Source organism: Xiphophorus couchianus, chromosome 14 (assembly GCF_001444195.1).
Source record: "Xiphophorus couchianus chromosome 14, X_couchianus-1.0, whole genome shotgun sequence".
In the NCBI taxonomy this organism is placed as follows: Eukaryota; Metazoa; Chordata; class Actinopteri; order Cyprinodontiformes; family Poeciliidae; genus Xiphophorus; species Xiphophorus couchianus.
The window spans coordinates 20,061,915-20,088,320 of NC_040241.1; the positions used below are offsets into that span (position 1 = coordinate 20,061,915).

Genomic DNA, 26,406 nt, shown 5'->3' on the forward strand with positions numbered 1-26,406 from the left:
GTAAAATTTTTAGCTGCTGCAGTTTGCATTCACGCTGCTCTGTGTCAAACAATCCAAACTAATCAGAAAAACCTGTCCCCCCATTCCCCTGTGGGGGCGCTGCACCAAGAACTACTGAAGGAAATGACACGCTTTCAAAGAGGACCAGTGCAACTTCACTAAATGTAAACATAATGGTGTAGCGTCAAATTTTAGCGGTTGCAGGGTTTCTCATAAAAAGACTATAAACCATTTTTCCACTAGTTCTAGACTCTTTCATTTGCTTTGGTTGTATTTACCCAGAATGCCCTGCGCTTTAGTCCACTTCCTGCTTTTGGCCATTCTGTTTGGCATTCACATGTGCATTCAAACCACACCAGAGTTCACTTCATCCGAACTGAGTCCGAGGTTTTAGCCAGACCAAAGTTTGCTTTTCTGGTCCACTTTAGAGTTCAATAGCACGTTCACACCTCACAACATGAACTGGACTTCCTAGTCAAACAAATTAGATTTGGATTCAAGCGGACTAAACATGGCTGGTGTGAATGCACTCTTGGTGTGAATTAACATTTTTACTATCTGCTGTTTGGTCTTAAAAATATTTAACACTCTAAAACTTTTCAGTCACATTTTCTTTCTGGATAAGTCTAGTCAAATCCTCTATCTATTTTTTTTCTGACCTTTAAAAAGTCTTGATTCATAATCAATAAAAATGTTTCTGGCTGCTTCACTCAAGCCAGAACTCTCAAAGCAGACTCGCTCCTCTGCCTCCAGAACAAGGCAGCGCTCTCCTGTTCTCTGAAATCTCTAAATATTTAGCTGAGCATAAGAGGCCGTTTGTGTTTGCTTCAGGCCTCTGGCTGCCGCCTTTTTTTCCACAGATCTTATCAATCTTCCTAAATTTAGAACATCCAGAAGTCTGTGGTTATTCCAGACCTTTGGCTGGCCCTCGTGTGGCGTGGCGTCGCTCCAAGCAAACGCTCGCTACAGTAGACTTTCACTCATCCTTTCCTCCAACCCTTCATCTGCCAAGCAGGCATTGTTCCACCTTCAGCCATTGTTGTGATGATCGATCCTGTTTTCGTTCCTCTGGTTGACCACAGACGGTTTGATTCCATCTGTTCATCTCTTTTCTTCTCCAAGAACTGATGTGGATCAAATGGACTCCTTAGAAAGGCTACTTTTTCTCCTGACCTCCATTCTGTCTCTGCTGCTGTTCTTTTCCCTTTCTACACTCAGTTTTATGCATTTTAAATAAATTACACTCAGTTTTGACTAAACTGAATGTAACTGTTTCCGTTTAGTTTTAGAAATACTTGGTTTAACTTCATCTAAAGGTAAACTACTTGAAAACTAAAGACTTTTATGCAACTTCCACATCCATCTGGGTTATGAAAACAGATGGATGAAGCTGTGTTGACTAGGTGTACTTTCTATAAGAGAGTAATATATATCTATATAAAAGTAATGGCAGTAGTAGTTCTCTCAAAAAAAATAGCTAAACTTGGAAGCAGTGGACCAGGTGTACTTTCTATGGGAAAGAAAATGAGTAAATCTAATTAATGATGGAAATATTTCAATAAATGGCCAAAACAGACACAACTAAAGGTAGAAGCACTGAGCCAGGGGAACTTTCAAACACTAAAATAATAAACAAAGTATGAATGTATAGTCATTGGTGGCATTGCTTCCTCAATGGCTTCATTCATGAAAGAGACACTGCTAAACACAAAAGCATCGAACTGGGTATACTTTCTGTTCTCTTATACACGCAGCATTTTAGAGAGTTTACTTACTTTCTCTTTTCACTTTTACTGTTTCTCTCCATTTCTCCCCTTTTCTTCTCTGCATACTTTACATTAGTTTTTTCCTGTTTTTGTATTACTATCTTTTCATTACCGTTACCTTTCTTTGTGCCCTTTCTATTCACCTTTGGGGCTTCAGCGGTCAACGGTCAGTTTTTTTATTTATTTTTTTCCTTCCAGCCGCTCTCACTGAGGGTGTAATGCGAGCTCTCGGTTTTTCAGAGCGCATCCCAGCCATTACCTCACGAGGCTTCCCTCCACAGCTCCAAAAGCAACATGTCACAGCATGACAACTGCTGATCCCGGCTCTGTGTGTGCCTGTGTGCGTGAACAGCATAGCCAGTAGCGATTATCCCGCGACAGCATCTCACACACAACGCTCTGCCTGTCTGTGTGTGTGTACAGAGGTAATAGACAGGCTAAGGGATGAGACGAGGCCCAGTGGGAGAAGAAACCTCACCTCCTCGTAACCCAGACTAACCAGGGGCAGAAAGAGGGAGAGAAGAGAGGGATGAAAGATGAGAAGGAAGGGGAATATATGGAAAACTGCAGCTAATCACATCAAAACTTTATGCAGTTTTTTTTTTTGAGGGGGGGTTAAGAAAACTTGAACTTATGCCTGGTGTTGGACAATATGACTGAAAAACATACCACAATACAAGAGTTTTATGTCAGTAAAAATTGATAATTATTGATTAGGTTTTTGTTCTAAGTATATAAAACACAGCCTAACTGGTGGCATGATGTTTCCTGTTTTTTCCAAAGTTTTCTCTTCACACTATTTTTTATTTTTAAGCAGGTATGAGGCGAAACATTAAACAGTTGCTGCACCAGTTACTCAGCAGGTTGTTGCTAGGTAACCAAGGAGAATGAGTTGCTAGGTAACCAAGGAGATTGTGAGTTAGTTGATTCCACCAACCTGCATTGCTAGCAGTGAGAGGTTTAGCGGCTAGAGCCTTTCCTCTGCCTACATCCCCCAGAATGCTATGTGGTTCTGGACTGGAGTTCAGTGAAATTAGTAAATATTCTAGACGTATCAGACATTATTTAATGATATTGATCACGTGTCTGTCGCGATTATATATTGTTGTTGATTTACTGTCCAGGCTTACAATTGTTTGTTTTATGTATTTTTATCTGAAAAGTTTGAAAACTTACCTTAGAAATTCTTGCAGAGTGCTGGGATTTTACTGTGGGTGTACGAACCGTTTGTATTAATATGGTTTAAGCATGATGTAGAAACCTTAAACTGCTACCAGTTGCTAGGCAACCACGTTACGCAACACATTGTTGCTAGGTAACCAAAGAGTAAGTAGCCGTGTTTCCATTGACCACATATTTACGCAAATTGTAATTATGAAAATGAATTCCCCTATACTCCCTAAAGTATAGGGGAGAAAACATGATTTTCAATAAAGTTTGTGCGATAGGATGAGGTGGTTTTTCACAAATATTAAAATTTGTGAGTTGCATAAAACTGCAATGGAAATACTTTTTTTTGCATCGTTCGAGTGCAAAAAAAGTCGGAGATGATGACTGGAATCGGTGATGGGATTATGTATGATTTTAATTGCATTTCTTTCTTAATGGCAACGCTGCAATTGCAAAAAAATTTTTTGTTTCTTTTTGACAATAGTGGAATCTCTTTTGGCCTCTTTCATTTTGTTTCTCCGATGATGGAAATGTTTGTTGTAATTGTGAGTCTTTATTGGTTTGATTCGAGTTTTTAAGTCGTAGTTTGTGTCTCTTTGCAGTCTTCTGGCATTCAGCGCTTCTCTTTTTTTGCATCTTTGAGGTATTTTTGCTGTCTTTGTCTCTTTGGTCACTTTTTGCCTCCTATTTGCAGTTCTTTATCTCTGATTTGCATATATATAGTTGCGGCCTTTGGGGCACGCTGTAGATGTTTGATTGACTTGTATACGAGAAGCTCCAGGGGCCCCTCCAGTCAGCGGCTCTTTGTGTCTCTGTTGGCCTCAAAGAATGTCAGTAATAACTTTACTCTTTAATGTTTACACATATTTAGGCTTAAAAGCCATTCAACTGACTGAGTTTTCCTGAAAATCCTGATTCTTGGAGATTGACTCATCTGGACTCCTCATCAGAAGTTTTGTTTAAATTCTGATCTGTTGACTTTGGCCTCAGCCTGCAGCCTTTTTCTTCGTTTTATTCACTCTTTACACAAATATGTCCTTTAAGATATTCATATAAATATGCACTTAACTCACAATGTAAATTAGAGATGATAATAATAATTTTTTGTGATTTGTTTTATAGTTTAGTTTGCGTTTTATATTTTCTAATTTTTTGTACTTTTTTCTCATTTGATTATTTTTTACTTCATTTAGATTCTTTTTGCCATTTAAAATTAAAGTAATATTTGTTTTTTTAAATATCGGTAATGCATCTTTGATTATTTTCATGGCTACTTGCTATTTTTGTGCACAAGTAGCATAATTAGCTTTATTCACACAGAGCATATCTTTTAGCATCAAAACCAGCAACTGTCAGCTGGTTTCCAAATCCTTTGACTTCTTAAGGAAATGAAGATGTTTCTTCAACAGATTTGTTTTGTTTTCCAGGATAAACTGGTCATCATTTTTAGGTCCTTGACATTTCAGAGAGACAAACAACTTGAGCAGAAGGAGGTCAAACTTCACTGTAAGAGGAAGACCCCACCTGGTTCCAACATCGCTTTTTTGTCCTTTCATTGTTCCCCACTTGAGTGCTAAACGTTCCTCTCTTCCTTTCGGCTGCAGTTAGAAAAAAACGCGATCCTCTCCTGCAGGAAATAATCCCTCAAAATCAGCTTGTCTCAACAGCTTTGTTTTACGCCTGCGTCTCATTCTTGAGCAGCTTCTCCTGAGTATTAAATACCTGCCAAAGTTTTCGTTTCAGCCCTGAAATAACAGCGGAGAAGATTTATTTCCTGGAATTCCTGTTCAGCGTTTGTTTTTTGGCCGAGACGACCTGAAACACTTGCGAGGTAGAGTCATAATTAGTCCAGAGTAAAACAAAATAAGGGGTTTCAAGGCTGGACTGATGAGTGATGGAGCACCGTATGCATGACATGTTCATTAAAACCTTACTGCTGTTTGCTTCAACCCGTTTCACTTTGTCTAGACTGGAAATCAGCTTTGGTTTCAGCTGGCCAGGCAGGAGCGGTCGTACCCTACCTCATGTTTTAACAGGTTTTAATTAGGCCAGCATGCGGCCCGGTCAGATGAAGCTGTTGATCTGATTTAAGGAAGGTTTGACGCTGTCGGTGTGTGAAATCCAGACTTATTCGGACCACAGACCACCAAGTCTTTAGGTTCTACAGAAACGGATAACAGACAGACCGGACAAAGATCTGAATATTATTATTATTATGACAGGTGCATCACTTCACCACCCAGAGTTTTTACCATTTTAACATACATTGGTTCAGCCACTTATCCATCCTTTGGTTTGTTCATCTTTCCCTTTCTTGTGTATAAGTCCTTCTATCCATCAGTTTATCCATCCATCATCCATCCATCCATCAGTTTATCCATCCATCCATCCATCCATCCATTTATCCATCCATTGTAGAAATAATTGCCATAAATTCATACTGAACTTCTGAATTTATAATTAAAATAGAAATCTGGAAATTTTAATCAGGTTGAGGAAACTCAGATAAAAGGAAGATCAGGACTTCTACTGATGCTTGTCAGATCAACAGAGACCTCATTAAAAAACTCCTAAAATAATTTAAAAATAGCAGAAGTCCTTCTAAAAGATGCAGACCTTTCCGACCTAAAGTGGAGCAACCTTGAAGGATTAGAAGTGATGCAGAGGACAGGAAGGAAAACTCTGCTCCTGTCGCATATCTGAGTGGCGTTTTCACGCTGGGAGCAGAGACGTTACCGAACGAGAGGCGCATCAGCAGCAAAGTTCAGGAAGCCAGATAAACAGAGGGAGGCCGACATGATGGAAACAGAAAAAGGCGACGGATGAATGAATCCAACAGAAGATGACAGTAGGAGACTGAAAGAAAACCGCAGCCAGAACCCGAACGAGACCAGAATGTGTGAAAGCGTTGACGTAGCGGAGCAAGAAAAGTGAGGGATGGCGCGTGAAAGAGTGCAGTCAGGTGAAAGTGATACGGAGAGCCGAAGAGGGGGAAAAAAGCGGACGTACAGGGTGGTCCGTCCCGCTCCCCCGCCGTCTCCTCGGGAGGCTGACACTTCCCTTCATCCATGTGACCGGTCACAGGAGGGGGGGATGAATGGAGGAGTGGAGAGGAGGTGAAAAGAGCCAGAAGAAAGGCGGCGGAGGGACGGTGAGCAGCAGACGGACATCTAAATGCTCGCCTGCCGATCTATTGGGGAGGAAGGATGGGAAACGCAGCAACGCTGGAAAACTTTAAACACAAAATATTCACACCGCCTAAACGTCTGATCACAAAGTTCACCTGTCCATCTTTCCTTTTACCCGTCCATCCATCCTTTCATCCATCTTTCCTTTTATCCGTCCATCCATCCTTTCATCCATCTTTCCTTTTATCCGTCCATCAATCCTTCCTTCCTTTTAGAGTTGAAACAATTAAACGGTTAGTTGTTATTTATCCATTATTCAAACAATTGTCAACTAATTTAGTAATTGAACAACGAATCAGTTTCGTCTTGCATGTATTTCTAATATTGTACAAAACAGACTTAAGTGGTTCAATTACTTTTTAAAAAATCTGATTAAGCGTCAGGATAATTGATTAAACTAATCAATACTTTCCAACTTTCCAATCTTATAAGAATAGTGGATCTAAAATCACAACTGGTATATTTGTAGTCTCATAGTGGTTTGGAAATGCAATAAAAATGGAAGGAATTATAATTTTTGTTCATTCTTTATTATTTTTATCCAAAGATTTTTAAGAGCAATTATTCGTCACCTAGAATTGCTATAAAATACTGAAAAATAAACATTAAAGCAGTTATTTTGTGAAGCACTCTCCCTGTAGCTCTTCAAACTGCTTTTATCTGATATTTGTCCATGTTGTCGTCTCTTTAAATACTAACGTTTTTCTTCTTCTTTGGTCTCAAACTGACACAATGGGACGAACAGATAACAGCCGGTGTTCAGAAATGTTCATCAGTATCTGGATTTATGGCTGCAGGCCAGTGTGGGAGAGCTGAGCGTGTTTTTGTGTCCTCGCTCTCAACTTCCTGTCCCGTCTGTGGCCGGCCTTATCGGTGTGACAGCGGGTCAGGCCGTGGTCATGGCGCTGCGACCCGATCCGGGTCTCCGCTTCCGACCGCTGGTCAAGCAGCGGTCAGGAATTAGGTCAGCTGTTTCAGGAACGAGCCGCTTTCACAATAGGATATAAATAAACAAGATGAATAAGAAAGCGTTTGGGTCATGGAGGATAAACAAACACCAGAGTACCTGAGTGACCGGGCCGGGTCATTGTTCCGCCTTATCAGCGCCGACCCCACCGTCAGTCTCCCTGCGTCCACGCCCCTTCCTGTCAGCGGTCATCTCATGGTCAAAGCCTTCAAAGCCCTCTCACCTTTTAATCTGCTTCCTGTTTGGGATGAGGGTGTCGGAGCTGCCCGGGTGCTGATGAGCAAATTAGATCCTTCACAGCGTTTGCCTGGAGCAACACGGGCGTTTGAAGTGTCACTAATGTTTTACACGTGGGAATTTATCTTGGCGTCTTCTTTAGTCATAAAGCGCCAATTTACAACTAATGTCGTCTAAAGGAACTTTACCAAAAAATAATCAATCAAGTTTATTTGTAGCACCATTTCAGCAGCAAGGCAACATAAAAACATAAAGACATCAAACAATCAACAACTGTGAAACCAATAAAACAGTTTATCAAGTGCTGCCTTTAAAATAATCAATACTCATCAAATATTTTAGTCAATGTTCCATTTATTATGGTTCAAAAGAAACTATTTAGGGTGTTTGCTTGTTTTTATTAGTTATATTTAATTGGATATTGTTTAATTTCAGTTTAGTTTTGTTATTAGTTTTAACATTTTGTGTAATTCAGTTAGTTTTAATTTATTTTAGTGTATTTTTGCTATTTTTTTCATTACTAGCTAAATATTGTTTAGTTTTAGATTAGTTTTTCTTAATTGTTAAAATTTATTTAGTTTCAATTAATTTTATTTGTTTGACTTTTTGTTTAGTTTGTGTTTGCTAGTTTTTAGTTAAGTATTAAATATTATACTTAATATTAAATATAATTAACTAATCCAATATCCATCCATCCATCCATCCATTTTCTGTTCACCCTTGTCCCTAATGGGGTCGGGAGGGTTGCTGGTGCCTATCTCCAGCTACGTTCCGGGCGAGAGGCGGGGTACGCCCTGGACAGGTCGCCAGTCTGTCGCAGGGCCTAATCCAATATTACTTAAATATTTAGTTTCAGTTTTTTGTATTGTGATTGTTTTTGTCTAACTGAGTTAGTTTCAATTAGTATTTAGTGTGTTTGCTCGATTTTATTGATTATTTTTATGAAATATTGTTTGGGTTTGTTTTTATTATAGTACTGGTTTGTTTTTTCATACTTTCATTATTTTTTTGTTTAAAAAAGGTTAGTTTTTTTCCCCTGTTAATTACCGTTTCTATTTATTTTCGCGAATGAAAATGTTTTCCCGGTTTTAGTTTTTGTTATTTTGTTAGTTTTAGTTAACTATAATAGCGTTGACAATTACCAGGACAATTTCTCATCCAGCAAGATTTGTTATTCTTGCTTCAAATGTTATTGTCTTTATATTAAATACTAAATATTAAACATCTCCTGTCCTGTACGTTCGTTATCAGCAGCGACGGATGAATTCTGGTACCTGCTTACAAAGTGACGAACTAAAAAAAAAAAACGATGGAGTGCATGAGGGGGAAAAAGTCCCAGAGCTCGGGTGGTTCAACCAGGGGTCTCCCTTGTCAGTTAGACACTGCGCAGGCGGAGACGGACAGAGACGGAGAGAAGAGAAGGACGAGCGAAGCCTCAAAAAAAGAGTGATTGTGGAAATATTGGAGAAAGTGCAGGAGAAAAGGAGGTCAGGCGGAGGGTAACTCGACGTTACGGAGGAGGAAGAAGGGAGCGAGACGATAAACGAGGGCGGACCGCTGGGAGCTGCACGGTGCGCTGATAAAGCAAATAAAGACGGAATAGTCCAAAACAAACAGGCTGGAAAACAGCAGCTTTTAGCTCCATTTAGACTCTGAACGTCAGCCCGGCTCCTTTGGCGGAGGTTAGATCCCGTCCAGAAGTTCAGCTCCGGTTTAACTTTCACTCACTTCACTGGAAACGAGTCAGCCGGACTCTTAATTTCATCAACTCGTAGTTTTCTAAATTTTCCACTTTGGGGAAACTTGAAATGAAAAGTTGAATAAAACATGAATTTTATTCTACTTTGATTTGCTCCCAACCAGTAGATGGAAAAATATGGCAGATTTTTCTTTTAGCAACATTTTAAAAGTTTGCTTAAAGAAGCAGTATGTAACTTTTAGAAAAATGTTTTTTTTAAATAGTTATGAGGCTCATCTGTGAAAAGATAAATCTCCTCAACCTCTTCCCTTAGCTATTATTGCCGTCTGAAGAAATGTAACCAAAAACAACCAATCAGAGCCAAGAGGAGGGTCGTAGTGCTGTCAGTCAACCTCATGTACTCGCTTCTAAATGTGCTAATGGTGGAGAAACGACGTAGCGTAACAGGAAAACCATTTATCTGCCATCATTGGTAGCTATGCTAACTAGCATAGGCATTCATGACAGACTATGCTAGCTGCAGCGTAGCAGACAGCAAGACGGGGGGTGGTTGATTGACAACACTCCTGGCTCTGATTGGCTGAAATAAACAAAAATGCTAATTAATGGGGTAAAACTATATCTAAGAGTAACTATGTTATAAAAAATTTAAACTAAATGCTTAACTAATAAAAGTTAGTAAACACACTCAAAAACTAATTCAAACTAACTGAATTAGACAAAAAGTCACAACAAAATAAAACCCAACTATAATGGAAAACCCAAAACTATTACTACTACTCAATTATTGCGATAAATTTGTTGTTTTGAAACCATTTTCAAATAATATGTTGATAATGACATAATAAAGCAAGTTCACTCTTTAATAAACTTAATTTTGTAAAGAACACTGGAACTGTTGCATATTATCCAAAATAAAACAAAAACAATAAATAAAACGGAGATAAAAAACAAACACAACCAAGATCTAAAATAAAATGGATTGACATCTTTGTAAACAAAATGACCCTTTAATATATTAAAACTTTAAACAGGTGTTTGCTTATTGCTGCTGGCTAGTGTGAAGGAGCTGATTGGGGAATCGTGATGCAGGGCTGTTCTGTGATGCAGGAGTTTGGCAAGTCAGAGGAGGAGCTGCATTTTGTGGGTAGGACTTGGTCCAAACAGGCGTTTTACACAGCTGAATGGTTGCCATGGCGATTAAAGGATTTATCAAACATGCATAAAAGAGTCAAGTCAACACTCCAGGGAATACCATTATGTGATGTAAAGCTATAAAAAGTTGATTTTATATAGTACTCCCCTTTAAATCTTTTTGCTGATGATCTGATGAGTTTGACGCCTTTCAGTTGCTTTTAAGGAGCTGAAACTGAAAATATTTAACGATGAAACGTGCGTCTGTCAGGGTAGAAATCCGTTTCCATGTTTAGACATTGCTTCTCTTTCTTCGTTCAGTCAATGAGAAAATGGTCTCCAATCCAAAAACTCAACTACTTGGAGTCATTTACCTTCTCTACGATGCATTCATGAGGTCTGAGCCTCTGAAACGTTTGTGATCCGCAGCTGACCTCTGGCTTCTCTGTGAACGAGAACAGAGGTTAGCTTCCCCGCGTTCGGCTCGTACATGACGAGCCGTCGAGTTCAACTTGAGCGCTGAAGCTTCGCTGTGTTGTGGTCGCTGGCAGCGGCGCGCTGCTCTGCGGTGGTGGCAGATGTACAAAGATACACGCTTTTGGTTTTAATTTAGCTCTTGGCCTTGCTGTGAGAATGTAAAATTAGTTCCCTGCTGCAGAGCGATAAACATCCAAGCTTACCTCATTCCAGTAATAGCTCATGATGGAGCGATACGGCCCGAGCTGCAGGCTTGTAAAGACTCTTTCATCTGCAACAGGGGAAATTTCAAAAGCCATCTTCCTGAAATTCAGCCTGGTTGGGGAAACTAGGACAGCTGGGCGTGTTTGTTTAAACTGGAGAAGGATCCTCTCAGAGACAGAGAACCAGTAGCTGCCCCAGTGTCCCCTGATAACCTCCCAGTGTGACCGTTGACCTCCCAGCTCTGGGGTTAAGTGTGAAGTCTCTTCCTGCGGCGTGTCAGTCAATGCTGGGATGCTTCACAGTGGAGGGAACGTTTAGGATTAGTGGCTCCAAAATGATCAAACCTCTGAGATTTTACCTGAAAATAAACTCAAGTTGATGTGATTGAAAAGGAAAAAAAAGATGAAAGTTTGGATGCTACGTTTTTAGAAATCACAAGGAATTTTAGTTTGGACTCAATTTATATTCATCAGACAATTTTTATTTTACCCAACATCAGTTGGGTAAACTGATTTGTAATATATTGACAAATATTACAAATTTGTCAATATTCCGCCAATGTAAGAAAAGCACAATTTTGGTGTTTAAATTAGAAACGCAGTTAAAATCCCACATGAATAAGTTTGTTCAAACAGTAAGTCATTAAAAAAACATGCAGCACCATCATCCTCCAACCACTTCCTGTGGTCTTCTTTGTTGTCTCCGCCAGTAGTAACATCCGGTTGTTGTTCATGTGACTCGTGTGATGAGACTAAAGGGTTTCCGTAGCGGCTTTGTGAAATACACAAATTTCAGTACATCCATTTTCTTCCGCTTATCCGAGGTCGGGTCGCGGAGGTAGCAGCTTCAGAAGGGAGGCCCAGACTTCCCTCTCCCCGGCCACTTCTTCTAGCTCCTCCGGGGGAATCCCGAGGCGTTCCCAGGCCAGCCGAGAGACATAGTCCCTCCAGCGTGTCCTGGATCTTCCCCAGGGCCTCCTCCCGGTGGGACGTGCCCGGAACACCTCACCAGGGAGGCGTCCAGGAGGCATCCTGACCAGATGCCCGAGCCTCAACTGACTCCTCTCGATGTGAAGGAGCAGCGGCTCTACTCTGAGTGACTCCCGGATGACTGAGCTTCTCACCCTATCTCTAAGGGAGAGCCCAGACACCCTACGGAGAAAACCCATTTCGGCTGCTTGTATCCGCTATCTCGTTCTTTCGGTCATGACCCAAAGCTCATGACCATAGATGAGGGTGGGAACGTAGATCGACCGGTAAATCGAGAGCTTCGCTTTTTGGCTCAGCTCTCTGTTCACCACGACAGACCAATAAATCAATAATCAGTTTAGAAAATGGTAATAAACGGTGAGTTGACACAGCAAACAAGCCTCTGTTTAGTGCTAGGACTTTATCTTAAACATAGTAAAGGGGAAAAAGACCAAAGAGAACCAAAAGATCTGCTTCTCCACGTCTTATAGATGAGCTTAAAGATGGACGATGGCGGCTGTTGTCTTCCTGATAAAGTTGAAAAGCACTTTTCCTTTGAGTTGAGTTGAATTCCTGGATGAAGGACCGGCAGGACGCAAACCATCCGTGTGATGGACAAGCGCCAAAAATCTCCTCGTCCAGCCTGGACGTCTCCTCAGCTTTTTAATCTCAGATGACGGGTGTCGGCGTGTGTGCTGATGGTGACCTCTGCCCTCCAAAGTTTGAAAGATAAAGTTGAGGAAAGGTTGAAGAGACGGCTGATGACAGACGGGCGTTCAGGACTGGAGACGGTTGGAACCACTTTCACTGCTTTCGGTGAACTTTGAACTCTGCTCGACGTGAGGCGTTATGTCCAACGACTTCAGCTTATCCTAAACGGATTTTTGTTTTTGGGATACCTCCCCCCCTTTACTCTGACACCCCTAAATAAGAAGGAACCCAGTCTGTAAATAATAATAAATACATTTCCTTACCTGTAGTTGATGGCCTCAAATGTTGGCAGCAGCTTCATTTTGCCTTTAAAAGTAGTTGCTCCATAAATATGGAGGGCCTTTCCTGCCAAAATTTACAATATAGAGTTAAATAAAAACAATGTATTAATTAAACACATAAGAAAAATGAGAGAAAAAACCTGGAAAAAATTTAAATTAATTTATAAAATAAGATAGGAAATAGAACATGGTAATCATTAAATTGGTACTATTGAAAATCAAATATATTTATCTTTTATATCACGCCTTAAATCAAATAAGTTGGTAAAATTGTTAATTTTGGATGCAATATTTAGCATATTGCATAATCTCTATGTTGCCAATTTTGTCGTACATTACATCGGAACAATATGAGAATAAAGTCGTACGAGAATTAATTTCTTATGAGAATAAAGTTTTAACAATGCAAGGAAAATTGTAACGTGAGAAAAGGTTGTACCAGAATTACGTCATATTACGACTAACGTGGAATATTGCAATAAAAATACAAGAATAGTCGTATGACAGTCATATTTTGAAAATGGAGTTATGAGAAAAAAGTTTGTCGTAATAATGAGAATAAACTCATAATATTACAAGAATAGTTGTAATAATAAAAACAAGTTGTATAACGAGAATAAAATTGTTTGACCAAAAGTCACGTGACAATAAAGTCAATATCATCCCAGAATAAACTCATTACCAGAATAGAGTCATAATTTTTGGAGAACGAGGCAATAATTTTAGAATCACTCCTTCACTAAAAATAACAAAAAATAAATGAGTGAATTTGTGTGTCTTGTGAAGTTATAGTTTGGTATTCGTTGCATAAATAAGGACTCATCTGTTAACACATCAGCTTCACATTATTATCCGTTTCATGACTTTGAAACGATTTAAACAAACAAGAATCACAAACTTGACGAGTCACTTTGCTCAATAAAACAACTTTTTTCTGGTAGTTTTACAGCTTTCTTCTGGTAACACTACGTCTTTATGACTTTATTCCCGTAATTTAAAAAAAGCAACCTCTCAGTCTGGCTGTCATAATTTCCTTTTGCCGTTTTTCGAGGAGTTTTATGGATGAAGAGAGCCGTGAGACTTGATGGATGATTGATGGAGGACAGCTGCAGTCTGGAGCCAGACGGCTGAGATGGACGGCTGCCAAAATGGCTGCTGTGTTTGATAAAAGTCCCATCCACTTTCACTGCTTTTAGTGACCTCTGACCTCTCTGCATGTCAAACGTTCAGGGAGACTGACAGCTTGGAGAGGGGAAAAATGGAGAAGTTTCCAGCATTTATTGAGTTTTCATAGAGGTGGAAGAGTTTGGATTTGCAGAGTGTAAACAAGGAAAATAAACAGCCGGAGTTAGCATCAACATCTCTGAAAAGTGAAAGGAGAGGAAGGAAAAAGCTGCTGGAGAGAGAGAGGAAGGTAAATAAAGGTGGAAGGAGGACGATAGATGAGGCTGAGGAGGAGAATATGGTGATGGAGAGTAATAATAGGAGTGAAACGAGAGATGGAGGGGGAGAAAACAAGAAAAGTGAGGGTAACACATCACTTTGTTTTTGTGCTCGTCCCTCCTGGAAGAATAAGAGGAAGCAATAATGTGTGTGTGTGTGTGTGTGTGTGTGTGTGTGTGTGTGTGTGTGTGTGTGTGTGTGTGTGTGTGTGTGTGTGTGTGTGTGTGTGTGTGTGGAGCAATAGTGCAGGGGGGAGGTCACGGCGAGGTGAGAGAGGGGGAGCGAGACGGAGAGAAAAGTTCAGCTAGAGGTGAAGAAAGGGACCTGCCGGTTTCTCCGAGTGTGTGTGCTGCGGGTGAATCCAGGGTCAGGTGTGTGTGTGTGGGAGCGGGTTCGCCAGCAGGACCTGCTGGATCGCGTGTGCCTCGTTTTTTTTTTTTTTTTATCTTCGGAAAAGCCCACGCAGTTTTTTGTGTTTTTTCTTCTTCTCTGTTTTTCATTTTCAGGAGTCCTGTCTGCGTCGTCTCATCCTACATTTTTCCCTTCATTCATTTTTTACCCAAAAAATTACTTTAAAATAACTTTTCAGCAAGATATAGGAGCTTTCTTCAAGTCAGTGCTTCTTTAATATTGATTAAACAAACTTATTGTTTCCACTAGCAGATTATTTCACTTTTAACAATATATTTTTTCCATAAGTGAAATAATCTGCCAGTGGAAACAATACATCTTTTTTTATTAATATTAAGAATTTACTGATGAAAAACAAGCTGCTATTTCTTGCTGAAAAGTTACTTGTAAGTTAGTTTTGTCTTATTTCAAATGAAGTAAACATTTGTACCAGTTTTATACCTAAAACTAACTTACAAGCAAATTTTTGACAAGAGATAGGAATTTGTTTTAAGTCAATAACTCCTTAATATTGACTTTAAAGAAAGTATGAGTTCATTTATAACAAGGGAAAAATGTCGTTATAAGTGAAGTAATGACTAGTACTTTTTTAATCAATATTGGAGAAGTATTAACTGAAAACAAGTTCCTATTTCTTGCTGAAAATTTACTTCTAAGTTAGTTTTCTTATTTCAATACAATATTTTTTACTGTGATTAAAATAAAAAAATAATTTCTTGTTCCACTGGCAAAATATTTTACTTACAAGACAATTTTTCCTATGGTTTACGTGAAATAATCTGCCAGTGGAACTTTTACTTTTTTATATTAAGAAAGTATTAATTTAAAACAAGCTCCTATATGTTGCTAAAAAGTTACTTCTAAGTTAGTTTTAGTCTTATTTTACATGATTAATTTGGACCTGCTGGATTGTGTGTGCCTCACTTTTTTTTTTTTTGGAACAGAGTCTATTCAAAACATATCATTTTGTTATATTTTAATTTACCTTGTTCCTGGTATAGAATGTTAAAACCTTAAACTGCTGCTGTGCCAGTTACTCAGCAGGCCGTTGCTAGGTAACCACAGAATGAGCGAGTTGCTAGGTAACCAAAGAGTGAGTTAGTAAATTCCTCCAACCTTCCATGAAAGTTTGAGCGGCTAAAGTCTTTCCTGTGGATCGGAGCTCAGTGAATATTGTCTATGTTGAATGTTGAATATTCTATTGATATTAATCATGTGTCTGTTGAAATATGTGTTGTTATTGATTTATTTTCCAGCCCCACATTTAATAGTGAACTGTAATTGTCTTAATTTGTGTTTCTATCTCCAAAGTATGGTGCTGGAAAAGTTTGAAAACTTTCCTTGGAAATGGTTGCAAAGTGCTAGCATTTTACTGTGAACTAGTATAGTTTAATAGTGATGAATGCTACACCATGTTACACTTTTAACTGCCTGTAAATTATTAATTTTCTCTGTCTTTGCTGTGTGTTTTCTTTCTCCTGCAGACACGTATTAAGTTTCCTGTTTCTTTTGCATGTTTTATGAGCCATTTGTAACCTGTTAGCTTGAGCTCAGCACGCTAACAGCTCAAACATGCCACATGTTTTAAAAAAAGAGATGAACCGATTTGGTGTCCCAGAGTTTAGGCAGCAGTCCATGTTAAGATAAAATGTAAATATTATAACTGTGCTGCCAGCTTATCAGTCTGCGGTTTGGTGTTGGTCTTCTTTCCTGGTGAGTGTTAACACGACATTTCAGGGTTGCTTCCCGTAAAGCAACAACTGCAGGATGCCTTTTATCTGTCCTCCCTTCAGCTTGTGTAAATCCCAAAAACCATCTGTAATTGTCAGGATAAGCTGACTTATTCAGTTAGCTACGTATTAAATGGCACAGTTAGTTTAAAATACAACGAATCTGAAGAGAGTTGATTTACCACACTGTAAACTGCAACAAAGATTTATTACTAAATTAAATCATCAGTAGTGTCACACTGGTATAAAAAAAAAGCTTCAATGGTTACTAGTAGTTTTTGAGACAAACTGGGAATCACTGGATGACCCCAAAAGCAAAATCTCAAACTATTTATTTAAAGTGTTTAATGATTTGGTTTTCATCACAAAGAAAGTTTTGTATTAATATTGGAGTAAACTGGATCAGTGGCATTCTGTGGATAAGGAAGTTGCGCTCACTGTTTCCTTCAGAGGTTTTTGTGTCGTTTCCTTCAATGGTTCTTGGTGCAGCGCCACCGCAGGCGAGGAGGGGAACAGGTTTTTAAAAGAGTTTGGTTTGTTGGTCTCAGTGCAGTGTGAAAGAGGACCACAAAATGTAACAAATATTGCAAATTTGGTCCCGAATCCAATCAAATTTACCAAATGATCCACAAGTTCATCCGGCAGAATAAATAATTTCTTTCTGTATTAATTTAATGCCATAAAATTTTACTATATTGCACAGACTAAAGTCAAATTAACAGAATGGAAACATTTAAAAAGGTTTACAGTGACAACATTGGCAACAGTAAAAACCAAGCATTGGAGTGAAGAGGGAAAAGTTGGACTGTTGGGAACCGGCCAATGTCCTCCAAAATCTGGTTGGACAAACAGCCTCAGTTGGGAAGGTTGCCAGTCGTGAAATGTTGTTGAGGAGACATTTCTCAGTAAAAGATGCCTGAAACACCATTAAAATAAGATGAACTGACAGTTTGTTCTTTATATTCAGCAGCAGTTGGATGATTGATATGAATTAGAAATAAATAAATACAAATGTATCCTTTTTTTGTTGTGAAGCTGCATCCACACAGCCATAAAAGTCCTGCTCAGCTTCCTGTATCTGATTAACACCGATCTTTTTTCTTTTTTTGTCTTCTGCCATGTACCTGTTCCTGAGTGCACACGCAGCACGCCTGTTTGTACTTGTTTATACGAGAGGATTAGCGGGTCAAACCTCGGCCACAACGGGGTGAACTTGAGGACAAGGAGAGGGGAACACGGCAGTGGGAGGACCGGGGAAGGAGAAGAAAACAGATAGCAGATAGTGGGAGTTGGACGAAGGTGGGAGGAAAACGAGGAGAAAGGGGAGGAAGTACAAAGAGGCATTCGTCTTCCCTGTGATGGCTGATTGAACCGAACAGAGCAAATATTCAGAAAACTTCCTGTTTTAGGGAATAACTCGGGTAGCAGCCTTGACCTCCTCACTTAGATTTACAGCGGTCATAAAAATGGAGGAAATGATTCAAGTTTACCTTTAAGAAAACTCTTAACTCAAGTGATACCGGACAATAACCCGAGTAAACAAATTGTAATGTCATTTATTAGCTAAGAAAAGCTGTCAAAACTAACCTATGGGCCAATGTGAAAAACTTATTGCACCCTGCATCATCATCAACTGGTGATCAGTGCTACTAACTCTTACATCACTCATGAGACATTCGCCCACTTTTCTTTGCAACATTGATTTATTTCAGCAATATGTTTAGTGTTTTAGTTTTGCTTTGTTTCAGACTCTAATTTGCTAGCATGTTTTGAATCAACATTTTCTTTCAGAATGTTGTGTTAGGGAGCAGAATTCATGGTTCCATCACTAATGTCATTCTGATCCTGATCATCCCCCTACCACCACCACCACAGCTACTAGCCATGTTTGGCTAGTAGCTGTTAGCTTGACTCTGAAAAGCCATTAGCTTGAACTACAGTGTTAGCTCAGCTCTCAAAAGCAGTTGACTCTTCTTTTAGAAGCTGCTAGCTCAGTTATAAGTACCTGTTAGCTTGACCTTTGGAAGCCATTATCTTGAGTTTGAGTACCTGTTAGCTTGACTCAGAGAAACCTTTAACTTGAGTTTGAGTGCCTGTTAGCTCTGTTAGACTGTCAACAGCCATTATTCTGGACTCTTAGAAGCCGCTAGCTTGAATTTGATTGCCTGTTAGCGCAACTATGTCAAGCCATTAGATTGACTCTGAAAAGCTCTTAGCTTGAATCCAAGAAGCTGTTATCTTGAGTTTGTGTGCCTGCTAGTTCCACTGTGAAGAGCCATTTTCTCAACACTGAGAAGCTGTTAGCCTGAAGTTTTCTTGAAGCTGAGTGCCTTTTAGCAAATGAAAAGCTTTCAGCTCTTCTCTTAGAAGACATTAGCTTGAGTTTGAGTGCCTGTTAGCTTGACTTTAATATCTTAATTCTGAGAAGTCGTTAGCTGGACTCTGTGAAGCTTTAGCTTGAGATTGAGTTCCTGTTAGTTCAACTTTGAAAAGCTGTTATCTTAACTCTGAGAAGCCGTTAATTCGAACATTTCTATGATTTCTCAAACTGAAATCACACAGAAATCTGTCTATTGCAGATAGGATACTGAATGCTTATAGTTTTCCCACATGATCCCCTTTTTAAAATAGTTCAAAAGAAATTGGTGTCATTCAAAAAGGCTGAATATGAGCACTTCCTTTCCATGGCAGCCTGTCATTCCACTCTTTTCTCCTCACCCTGCCTCTCCTCCCATTTGTCGCGTTCGCTGTTCGGTGTCTGTTTCCATCTCTGCTCTTTCGTTTGTGCCCTCCATCTTCCCCACATGTGGTTTTGCTCTCCATCTCTCTGCTCCACCTCCTCCTCTCTCATCCCTCGCTCACATATGGTTTCTCTCTCTGGATCTGTGTGTGTTTGGTGTTACATGGAGTTCACTGGGGCTCCCTGCTCACACACAGACGGAGGTGGCTTACGGGTTAGCCTGCCTGTTTCTGCATGTGTGTTTTACGCCGGGTTCAGCAGGGCAGCAGCTGGTTATGCAACACTTTGAATAGTGGGTCAGTTAGACGAAGATGACACTGTTACTCATAGCCTCTTTATTTTCTCTGTCTTTAGTTTTTTTTAAGTGACATTTAGCTCTGAGATGTCATACAAACAGAGCTTTTAATGGAGGTCAGGTATTTGTCATGTTGGAGAAAAAGAAACCATCCAGCTCCAGTGTTTGTAAATCCAATGCTAATTCAGTTTGTGTAGTCCCCTCTAAGTTCTTAGGAAGATTATGACTGCTTTGTTTGCGCTTTGCTCATTTAGCACTGAGAAAACGCAGCACAGTTAACTCATAACAGGAAGGTCAGTCAGAGACCACACCGTCTCTTCCTTACTCAGACGTTTTAAACAAGCAGTTGGATTAGGTTTGGATCCAAGCTTTTGTTTCTAAATGATGCTATAAAGAACACACAGAATTAGTTTTCTGTCATGCCTTCATGGAAATGTACTAATAAATTATCTTTTTTATTGCTTACTTGGAGTGAAAAACTAGCAAAGATTAAATTTTGTTTTTTAAAGTTTAAGGAATTATTTTTAAAAATCTGAATTTCCTTTGAGCCTAAAAAGCTTCTCATAAAAAAAACCCCAACAACTCTTAATTTCAATAATCTCCATAAATCTTTCCATATTTCTGGTTATATTTTTGCAGCTTTGAACTTAGTCAAAGCTGCAGTGAGATAACTCCCTGCTCCTGAAGCTGGTTAGCATATCGCCCTTCGCATGCGGACGTTGTTGATGTTGGTGTTAACGTTCTCAGGCTTCAGCTGATCTTTGAATCTGTGAGTCATTCTCTCTAAATCTCTCTTCCTCTTTCTCAATGTTTTGGTTCAGTTACTGGACCTTTTCACCCAGTGGGACTGGTCCACTTACCTGGCCGACTATGGGAAATCCACCTGCAAATACCTGAGAGTCAACCCACACACTGCGCTGGCCCTGCTGGAGAAGTGAGTAATGGTTTTAGTGTCACTCTGGGTTTCACAGACTGTTTGTGTTTACTGCAGAGGATTAGCATAGCTGCTGCGGCAATTCTCAACAACTTCAAAACTGAAATCACAAGTGAAAGGTCGGGTCCAAAGAATCACTTCCTGAAGCGCAAACCATACAGGTAGAAGTGTAATGACAGATGTGAGCCTGTTGAAGGCAATGTACTGTGATTGAATTTAGCGCTTTAGCAATACCAGAGCTGATGTTTATGATTAGCTTTTTAGAATTAGCCCACCCGGACCCTAAAACGTTAGACGTCAAAGATAACATCTAAAACATTTGTAGATGTTATCTATAACGTCTATAACCATATTAATCTATAAAACCTTAAAAATAATTTAACTCCACATTCAACCCTGCTTTACAGCAGTTTGTCTTTCACACACAGTGTGACATCACCTCTGATCCCAATAATCAATTGGCTGAAATCCAAAGAAAACAAATGTATTAAATGCTGTTGATTCAGATTCAGAAATCAGGCCAGAATCAGAAAATGTGGTTTTAGGGTGGAATGTGAGATCTGTCCCACGTATATGTAGAAAAAAAAACAACAACAAAATGATGTGGAAATGATTCCCAGCTTATCATCTTCATCTGAACTCCTGTTTCCTGTCGTTCGTTCTCCTCCTGTTCGGACAGGTTGTTTAAGCCGTGAGTATCATCTGTACGGTTGTGTGTGTCATGTTGAGTGCAGGCATGTGGCTTTGAACCTCTCCTAACCAGTTTTAATAGCGTGAGTGTGAAATCTCACCTGAGGGACTCTCTGTGTTAATGGAAAATCAGCCGATGTGTTGATGATACTGAGGTTTATCTCTCCAAAAACGCCGCCCACATCGGTCTGTATCTGAACCATCGCTGGCGAGGCAGAGATCTGAGCTTGTGTGGTAACACCGATCTGAATCACATCCTCTCTCACACTCAGCCTGCATGAAAACAAACCGTTTTAATCAGTTTGTGGATTAATGGTTTGTGAAAGTTTTTACACCAATAATGTGCTCAAGAACGTGAATACATAATGAACAAACCCCAAAAAGAGACGAGGAATGACTAAACCTCCTGGAGATCCAGTATGCAACTGCATATCTGTGTATGTTTTTAATTTGTTTACAGTACTGTCAAAAAGTATTTCCCCTTCGCCAGGGGTGTCAAAACCTTTTGTATCAATTTAAAGGTGACCCATTATGCTTCCTTGAACAGATTAGGACACCTCTATGGGCGATACAAAACATGTTAATTACATTCTTTTGCACAAAATCATTCTTAAATTTGCAATTATACAATCATACATCATTGAAAAGCAGAAGTGGAGCCTCCTGCAAAACATAATAAGAATGCAGCAAGTGGTTTCTGGATGGTAAGTCAACAACAAAACACTTGTTTTTTTCAGCAGCCAAAGTACAGCGAATGCAACAGAAAAAACAGCTGACCAAACGTGCTGGAACTCAGCCAGGGTTGCTAGGTAACAGGGCTGGGCATGGCTGAGGTTGCTAGGTAATGGTGGAATCCCTTTCAAATGTAACATTACATTTGATAGATCTTTGAAAAAGCTCAGTTTCTAGACACCTAAAATATTAATTTATTGCCAAAAAGGTTTCTGGGTGTCTTTTAAACGGTTGGGCTGCTTCTAGAAGCAGCAGAAACCCAAATGGAAGAATAACATTTATGCAAAAAGTGAATTTTGCATAATAGGACTCCAGAGTACACACTGGTAAAATGCTTCTTTTTTTTTTTTAAGACTAAAATCACAACAACATTTTATTAAGATTTTTTTACCACCTCTGCAATGAACTAAGCATTAAATATTTCAATTAAACAAATAAAATAGCCATTTAAATTTTGTTTGTAAATCAAAATTTAAATTTTGATTTAAATTGAAGTTCCAAAATGTCTAAATTGCTCCTTTATTTAAACACTTTACAAATTTAATTTAGGCTCGATTTAATCTATTCTCAGCAATAAAAACACAGTTTAAGTCACTCCTTTTTTAAATTTTTGTATTTATTTTATTTTAGTAAATTAATCACAAGCAGATTTGGATGCTGCTGCTTTTGAGGTAAAGTCACAGGAAAGATGCAAACCTTGCAGGAGAAACCATAAAACCTGGTTCTATTGCGAGAAGATATTAATTTGTCCGTGATCATGTTCCCATAATTTGAACAAAAAAAGTGTTTAGGAACCCAAAATGTAAATAGTTTTTTACAGGACTGTTGAACAGTTGTTACAGTTGCAATTTCTAACACTCCTCTAACCCAGTTTTGACCTTTCACCCCCAAACCATCTCCTGTCCTCGTTTTTCTGCCTCCAGGATGAAGGAGACGAGCAGGAAGAATGTCGTCCTCGCCCAGTTCAAGAAGGCAGACAGAGACCGACAGAAGCTCATTGACGCCGTCATCAAGCAGCTACGCAACCTCATCGCGCAGCATCACGCCTAAATGGAGCCTTCTGATTGGTCAGGAGCGCCTTCCTTCAGCCAAAAATCAGAACTAGCACCGTGTTTTGGTTTTCGTTTCCATCCAATCTCCTGCTCTTTAGTTGCTAACCAAGCTTCCGTCAGTTAGCAAATCCTCATAGAAGCTACAGAGCCTTTATTTTGGTCGAGAAGCAGCAGATTTATGAGCCGAGTCTAAAGGTGCTGCTCCTGAACTTCATCCATGGTGTCAGGTTTGACTTATTCCTCTATATGGTGCCAGAAGTACGGAAGTCCTGAAAGGCCAAATGAGAAAGTAAAACATTTTCAAAGTCTGACCAAATTTTTGACTTCTCTCAACTTCGGAAGTCAAGAGAAAAGTAAAACAAAGATTTTTTTTTTCATCATGGATTTTTTTTTGTGAAATTGGAGGATAAGTTGTTGTTTTAATTGACAATATTTCATTCTAGATGGTTGGTTGTACTTTGATTTTTATTGACCTTAAAAGTTGTGAAAGATTTGGTCAAACTTTTTAAAAAACAATTCTCATTTGGCCTTTCAGGACTTCCATATAAGCTCGCTGAGATGTAAAACGTTTCCATGGAAACAGTTTATAAGGAATCCATGAACACCAAATTTAGCCTGAGACTCTTCCATTTTTTCCAACCAAACAGGTTGGTTTAAGAAGCGACTTTTATCGTCTTCCACTTCGCTCGTCTTCGTTTCTTGTAGCACAACGATGAAGCACGCTGAATGTACGTCTGAGAGATTATTCTGCCGTTTGTGATGTCATGTTAGGTTGCTGAGAACTTAGAAAAGCACTGAAATAAAGTCTAAAAAAAAAACTAAGTAAATACAGAATGTTACTGCAATATTTTCTTAAAGGGATACAGTCATATTAAAAAGATAGACACCCACTGGTTGTTGGATCAAAATGTACAAATAGTCTAACATTCAAATACAAACATCAGTTTAAAAAAAACACACAAATGGAACCAAAATGGAAACGTTTTGTGAAACTAAGTACACCTTTGGGTGTGTTTTCTTTTTAACATGACTGTAGTTTGGATTCTGCAAAGTGGGGTTGAATGAAAAGCCTAGAAACATTAGTTTAAAGAAAAAAAATCTAAATTTAAGGAATATTTGGGTACTGTGGACTAAATATGAGCAGTCACAATCTTACCAGGCTTCAGTCTCAGTTATCCTTGTTTGGTAAACAGTTTCTAGCTTATGGAATATTAGTAAATGTGTGGATCCTGTGGAGCAGTTATAAGCAGTCAACATCTCATCTTGACTGAAGAACAATCCTATTTTGGAGATATTGGCGATTTATTCAAAAGTGGGGTTCTGTGGAGCAGTCAGGAGCTGTCAGTATCATACCAAAGTAGAATTCGACCATTTTAAAATAAAAATTAAAAATCTTTACACTGTTGTCACTTTAGCATTAACAGGTCATTTACATATCAGCTAAAGGTAAAAAAAAAAAAAAAAAAAAGCTAAAATTGAAGATTAGCTCATTATCTTGTTAGGTTTTCAGTATACATACTGGAGTTGGTTTATGGATATGGGAAACCAAATTTATGGAGCTAAAAAAATAATTTTAGTTATAAAAATCTTTGTAACTAAAAATGACATAAAGCTGAAAAAAGTTCAAAACTATTATTTAGATTCAGTTTTAAAAAATGTCAATTGCAAAAGTTTTTTGTTTTTTTTTAGAACAACAGGAAGGAAGCATAGATTTGGGAAACCATCTGCAAAACTACGGAACACAATTAGAGCCAAAAAATTTCTTCTTCCTTTTTTTTGCGGGGAGGACTGAAAAAATTTATCTCAAGCTGAAAAAATGTTCAAAACTACTTTTAGATAACTTACCTTTTTACAGAGAAGCAGTGAAACAACAAAATATAAATGTTTTGCTCTCTATGAAGAAATACTTTCTCTGTAAACACAGATGTTTCTGTTTATTGCTGCTAAATTTGGTGGATTTTGTAGAGTTTGGTTGCTTTGACTGATGATATTTATTTTAAAAAAAGGCTCTCAAACAACCCCACTTAACAGAAAACCGTCTAACATACAGCCTGCAAATACTTGAACCGGTGCCAGAACTTTACACCTCCACACAGAGAGTGAGAGATGTAAAACTAAAGAAAATGGGGGATGTTGTCCAAACATGGCAACTTTTTTCCTCCCAATCCTTTCAGTGAAACTTGATCAGAACAGAAAGGGGGTTTGTTTATAAATGATTATAAATGACTGGGTCTTATTAATGCTCCAATCTGGCAACCGCTTTACATTGTTTGTGTAGAACCATTAAACTAATGCCAAGCACACTCAGTCCTGTCTTCCATAACGCCAAAATCACTAATTAAAGCACAACATCTACTTAGTTTCACACTAGATTGTTTCTCAAACTAATAAGAATCTTTTTTTTCTTTGTTTCAATTTTGTTGTTGTTGTTGAACTTTGGTGCAATATTATTGGAAAATGCAGCAGCGCGTTTAATGAATTAACGAACAGTGTGTGCTTTTTAAAGGGATTCAGACCTAAATGTAAGTTTTTCTGTTTCATGAAGAACATTTTGTTCTGCTTTCTGTCTGATTTTGCTGAGCGGCGGCTCATTTTGTGGATTTCTACGAGAGGTTTAGTTATATTTTGTCTTCTTTTTGGTTTGTTTTTTTACTTTTCCAAAAGGGAACGGGGTGTTGAATGTGCCTTTGCTGTACGTTGTTGTTCAGTCAATGAAGCAGCAATACTGCATGTTTGGACAGCTTACTGATGTTTTACATTTAAAAAAAACATTTTCCCACATGTAAAGCTTATAACTGGTTTCACTTGTTTCTGACTAACAGCATTAGTGCATCTTGGAGGGTTTTTGGATATTTTTTGCGTTAAAAAAATATTTGGTCCTTTTTCTATTGGTTTTTCCAGTCTTCTGTCTGCAGATGTTGTTACTTTGTTTGTTTGTGCGGAGCAAAAACTGTTGACATTAAAAACACTGTACACTCTGATGTAGTGAACCACTAATTAATGAAATACTAATAAATGAGATATGCCAACAGATTAAAAATGGAAGAAAAGTGCAAACTGTTGAATATTTTCTTCAAGATTTGTTTATATGACGATATTTTTGAAATTTAATCTAATTTCTGGCTCAATTTCAAACAAAATTGAAGTAAAGTACGTAAAAGCAAATGGTCAAAGTTTTATTGTCGGAAAAACTTTGATGCAAAATGTCCAGTGGCAGACCGCTTAACTTCACAACCAAAATGTTTCGTATAATAACATTTACTGGGAAAAATGTTGAATTTTCTAACTGAAAAAGTGATAAATTACAAAAATGATTTCAGGCATGTAATTTTCAATACAGATCCCTTAAAATGAGGCGCTTAATTTCACTGAAGAAACCTACATGGAAACGCGTTGAAGACATAAATATCTTTGTTTTTGGCTCCTAGGAACAGTTTTACGATTCACCACCTGAAGGAAATGACAGTAGTGATGAGACAAAGTGAATTTCTTCTAGGAATTTATCTGAATCCAAAACAAACAAAAGCTCCAAGATGTTTCCAATAAACTGGCCTTTTGTTGAACCACCTTTGTTCAG

General features: G+C 38.6%; 1 protein-coding gene across 4 annotated transcripts in view; it reads left to right on the forward strand.

The window, feature by feature from the left end:
• The window catches only part of exoc6b (exocyst complex component 6B), an 88,573-nt gene extending 62,687 nt beyond the window's left edge, over window positions 1-25,886 (forward strand). For 2 of the 4 annotated variants that reach the window (XM_028038243.1, XM_028038245.1), the window contains 3 exons: window positions 20,243-20,355; window positions 21,035-21,046; window positions 22,701-25,886. In XM_028038243.1, coding sequence (XP_027894044.1) covers window positions 20,243-20,355; window positions 21,035-21,046; window positions 22,701-22,827 — 252 coding nt within the window. In that variant the 3' untranslated portion in view covers window positions 22,828-25,886. The remainder of the gene's footprint in view (window positions 1-20,242; window positions 20,356-21,034; window positions 21,047-22,700) is intronic. The other 2 variants (XM_028038244.1, XM_028038246.1) reach the window with 1 other exon arrangement.
• The last annotated feature ends 520 nt before the right edge of the window (window positions 25,887-26,406 follow it).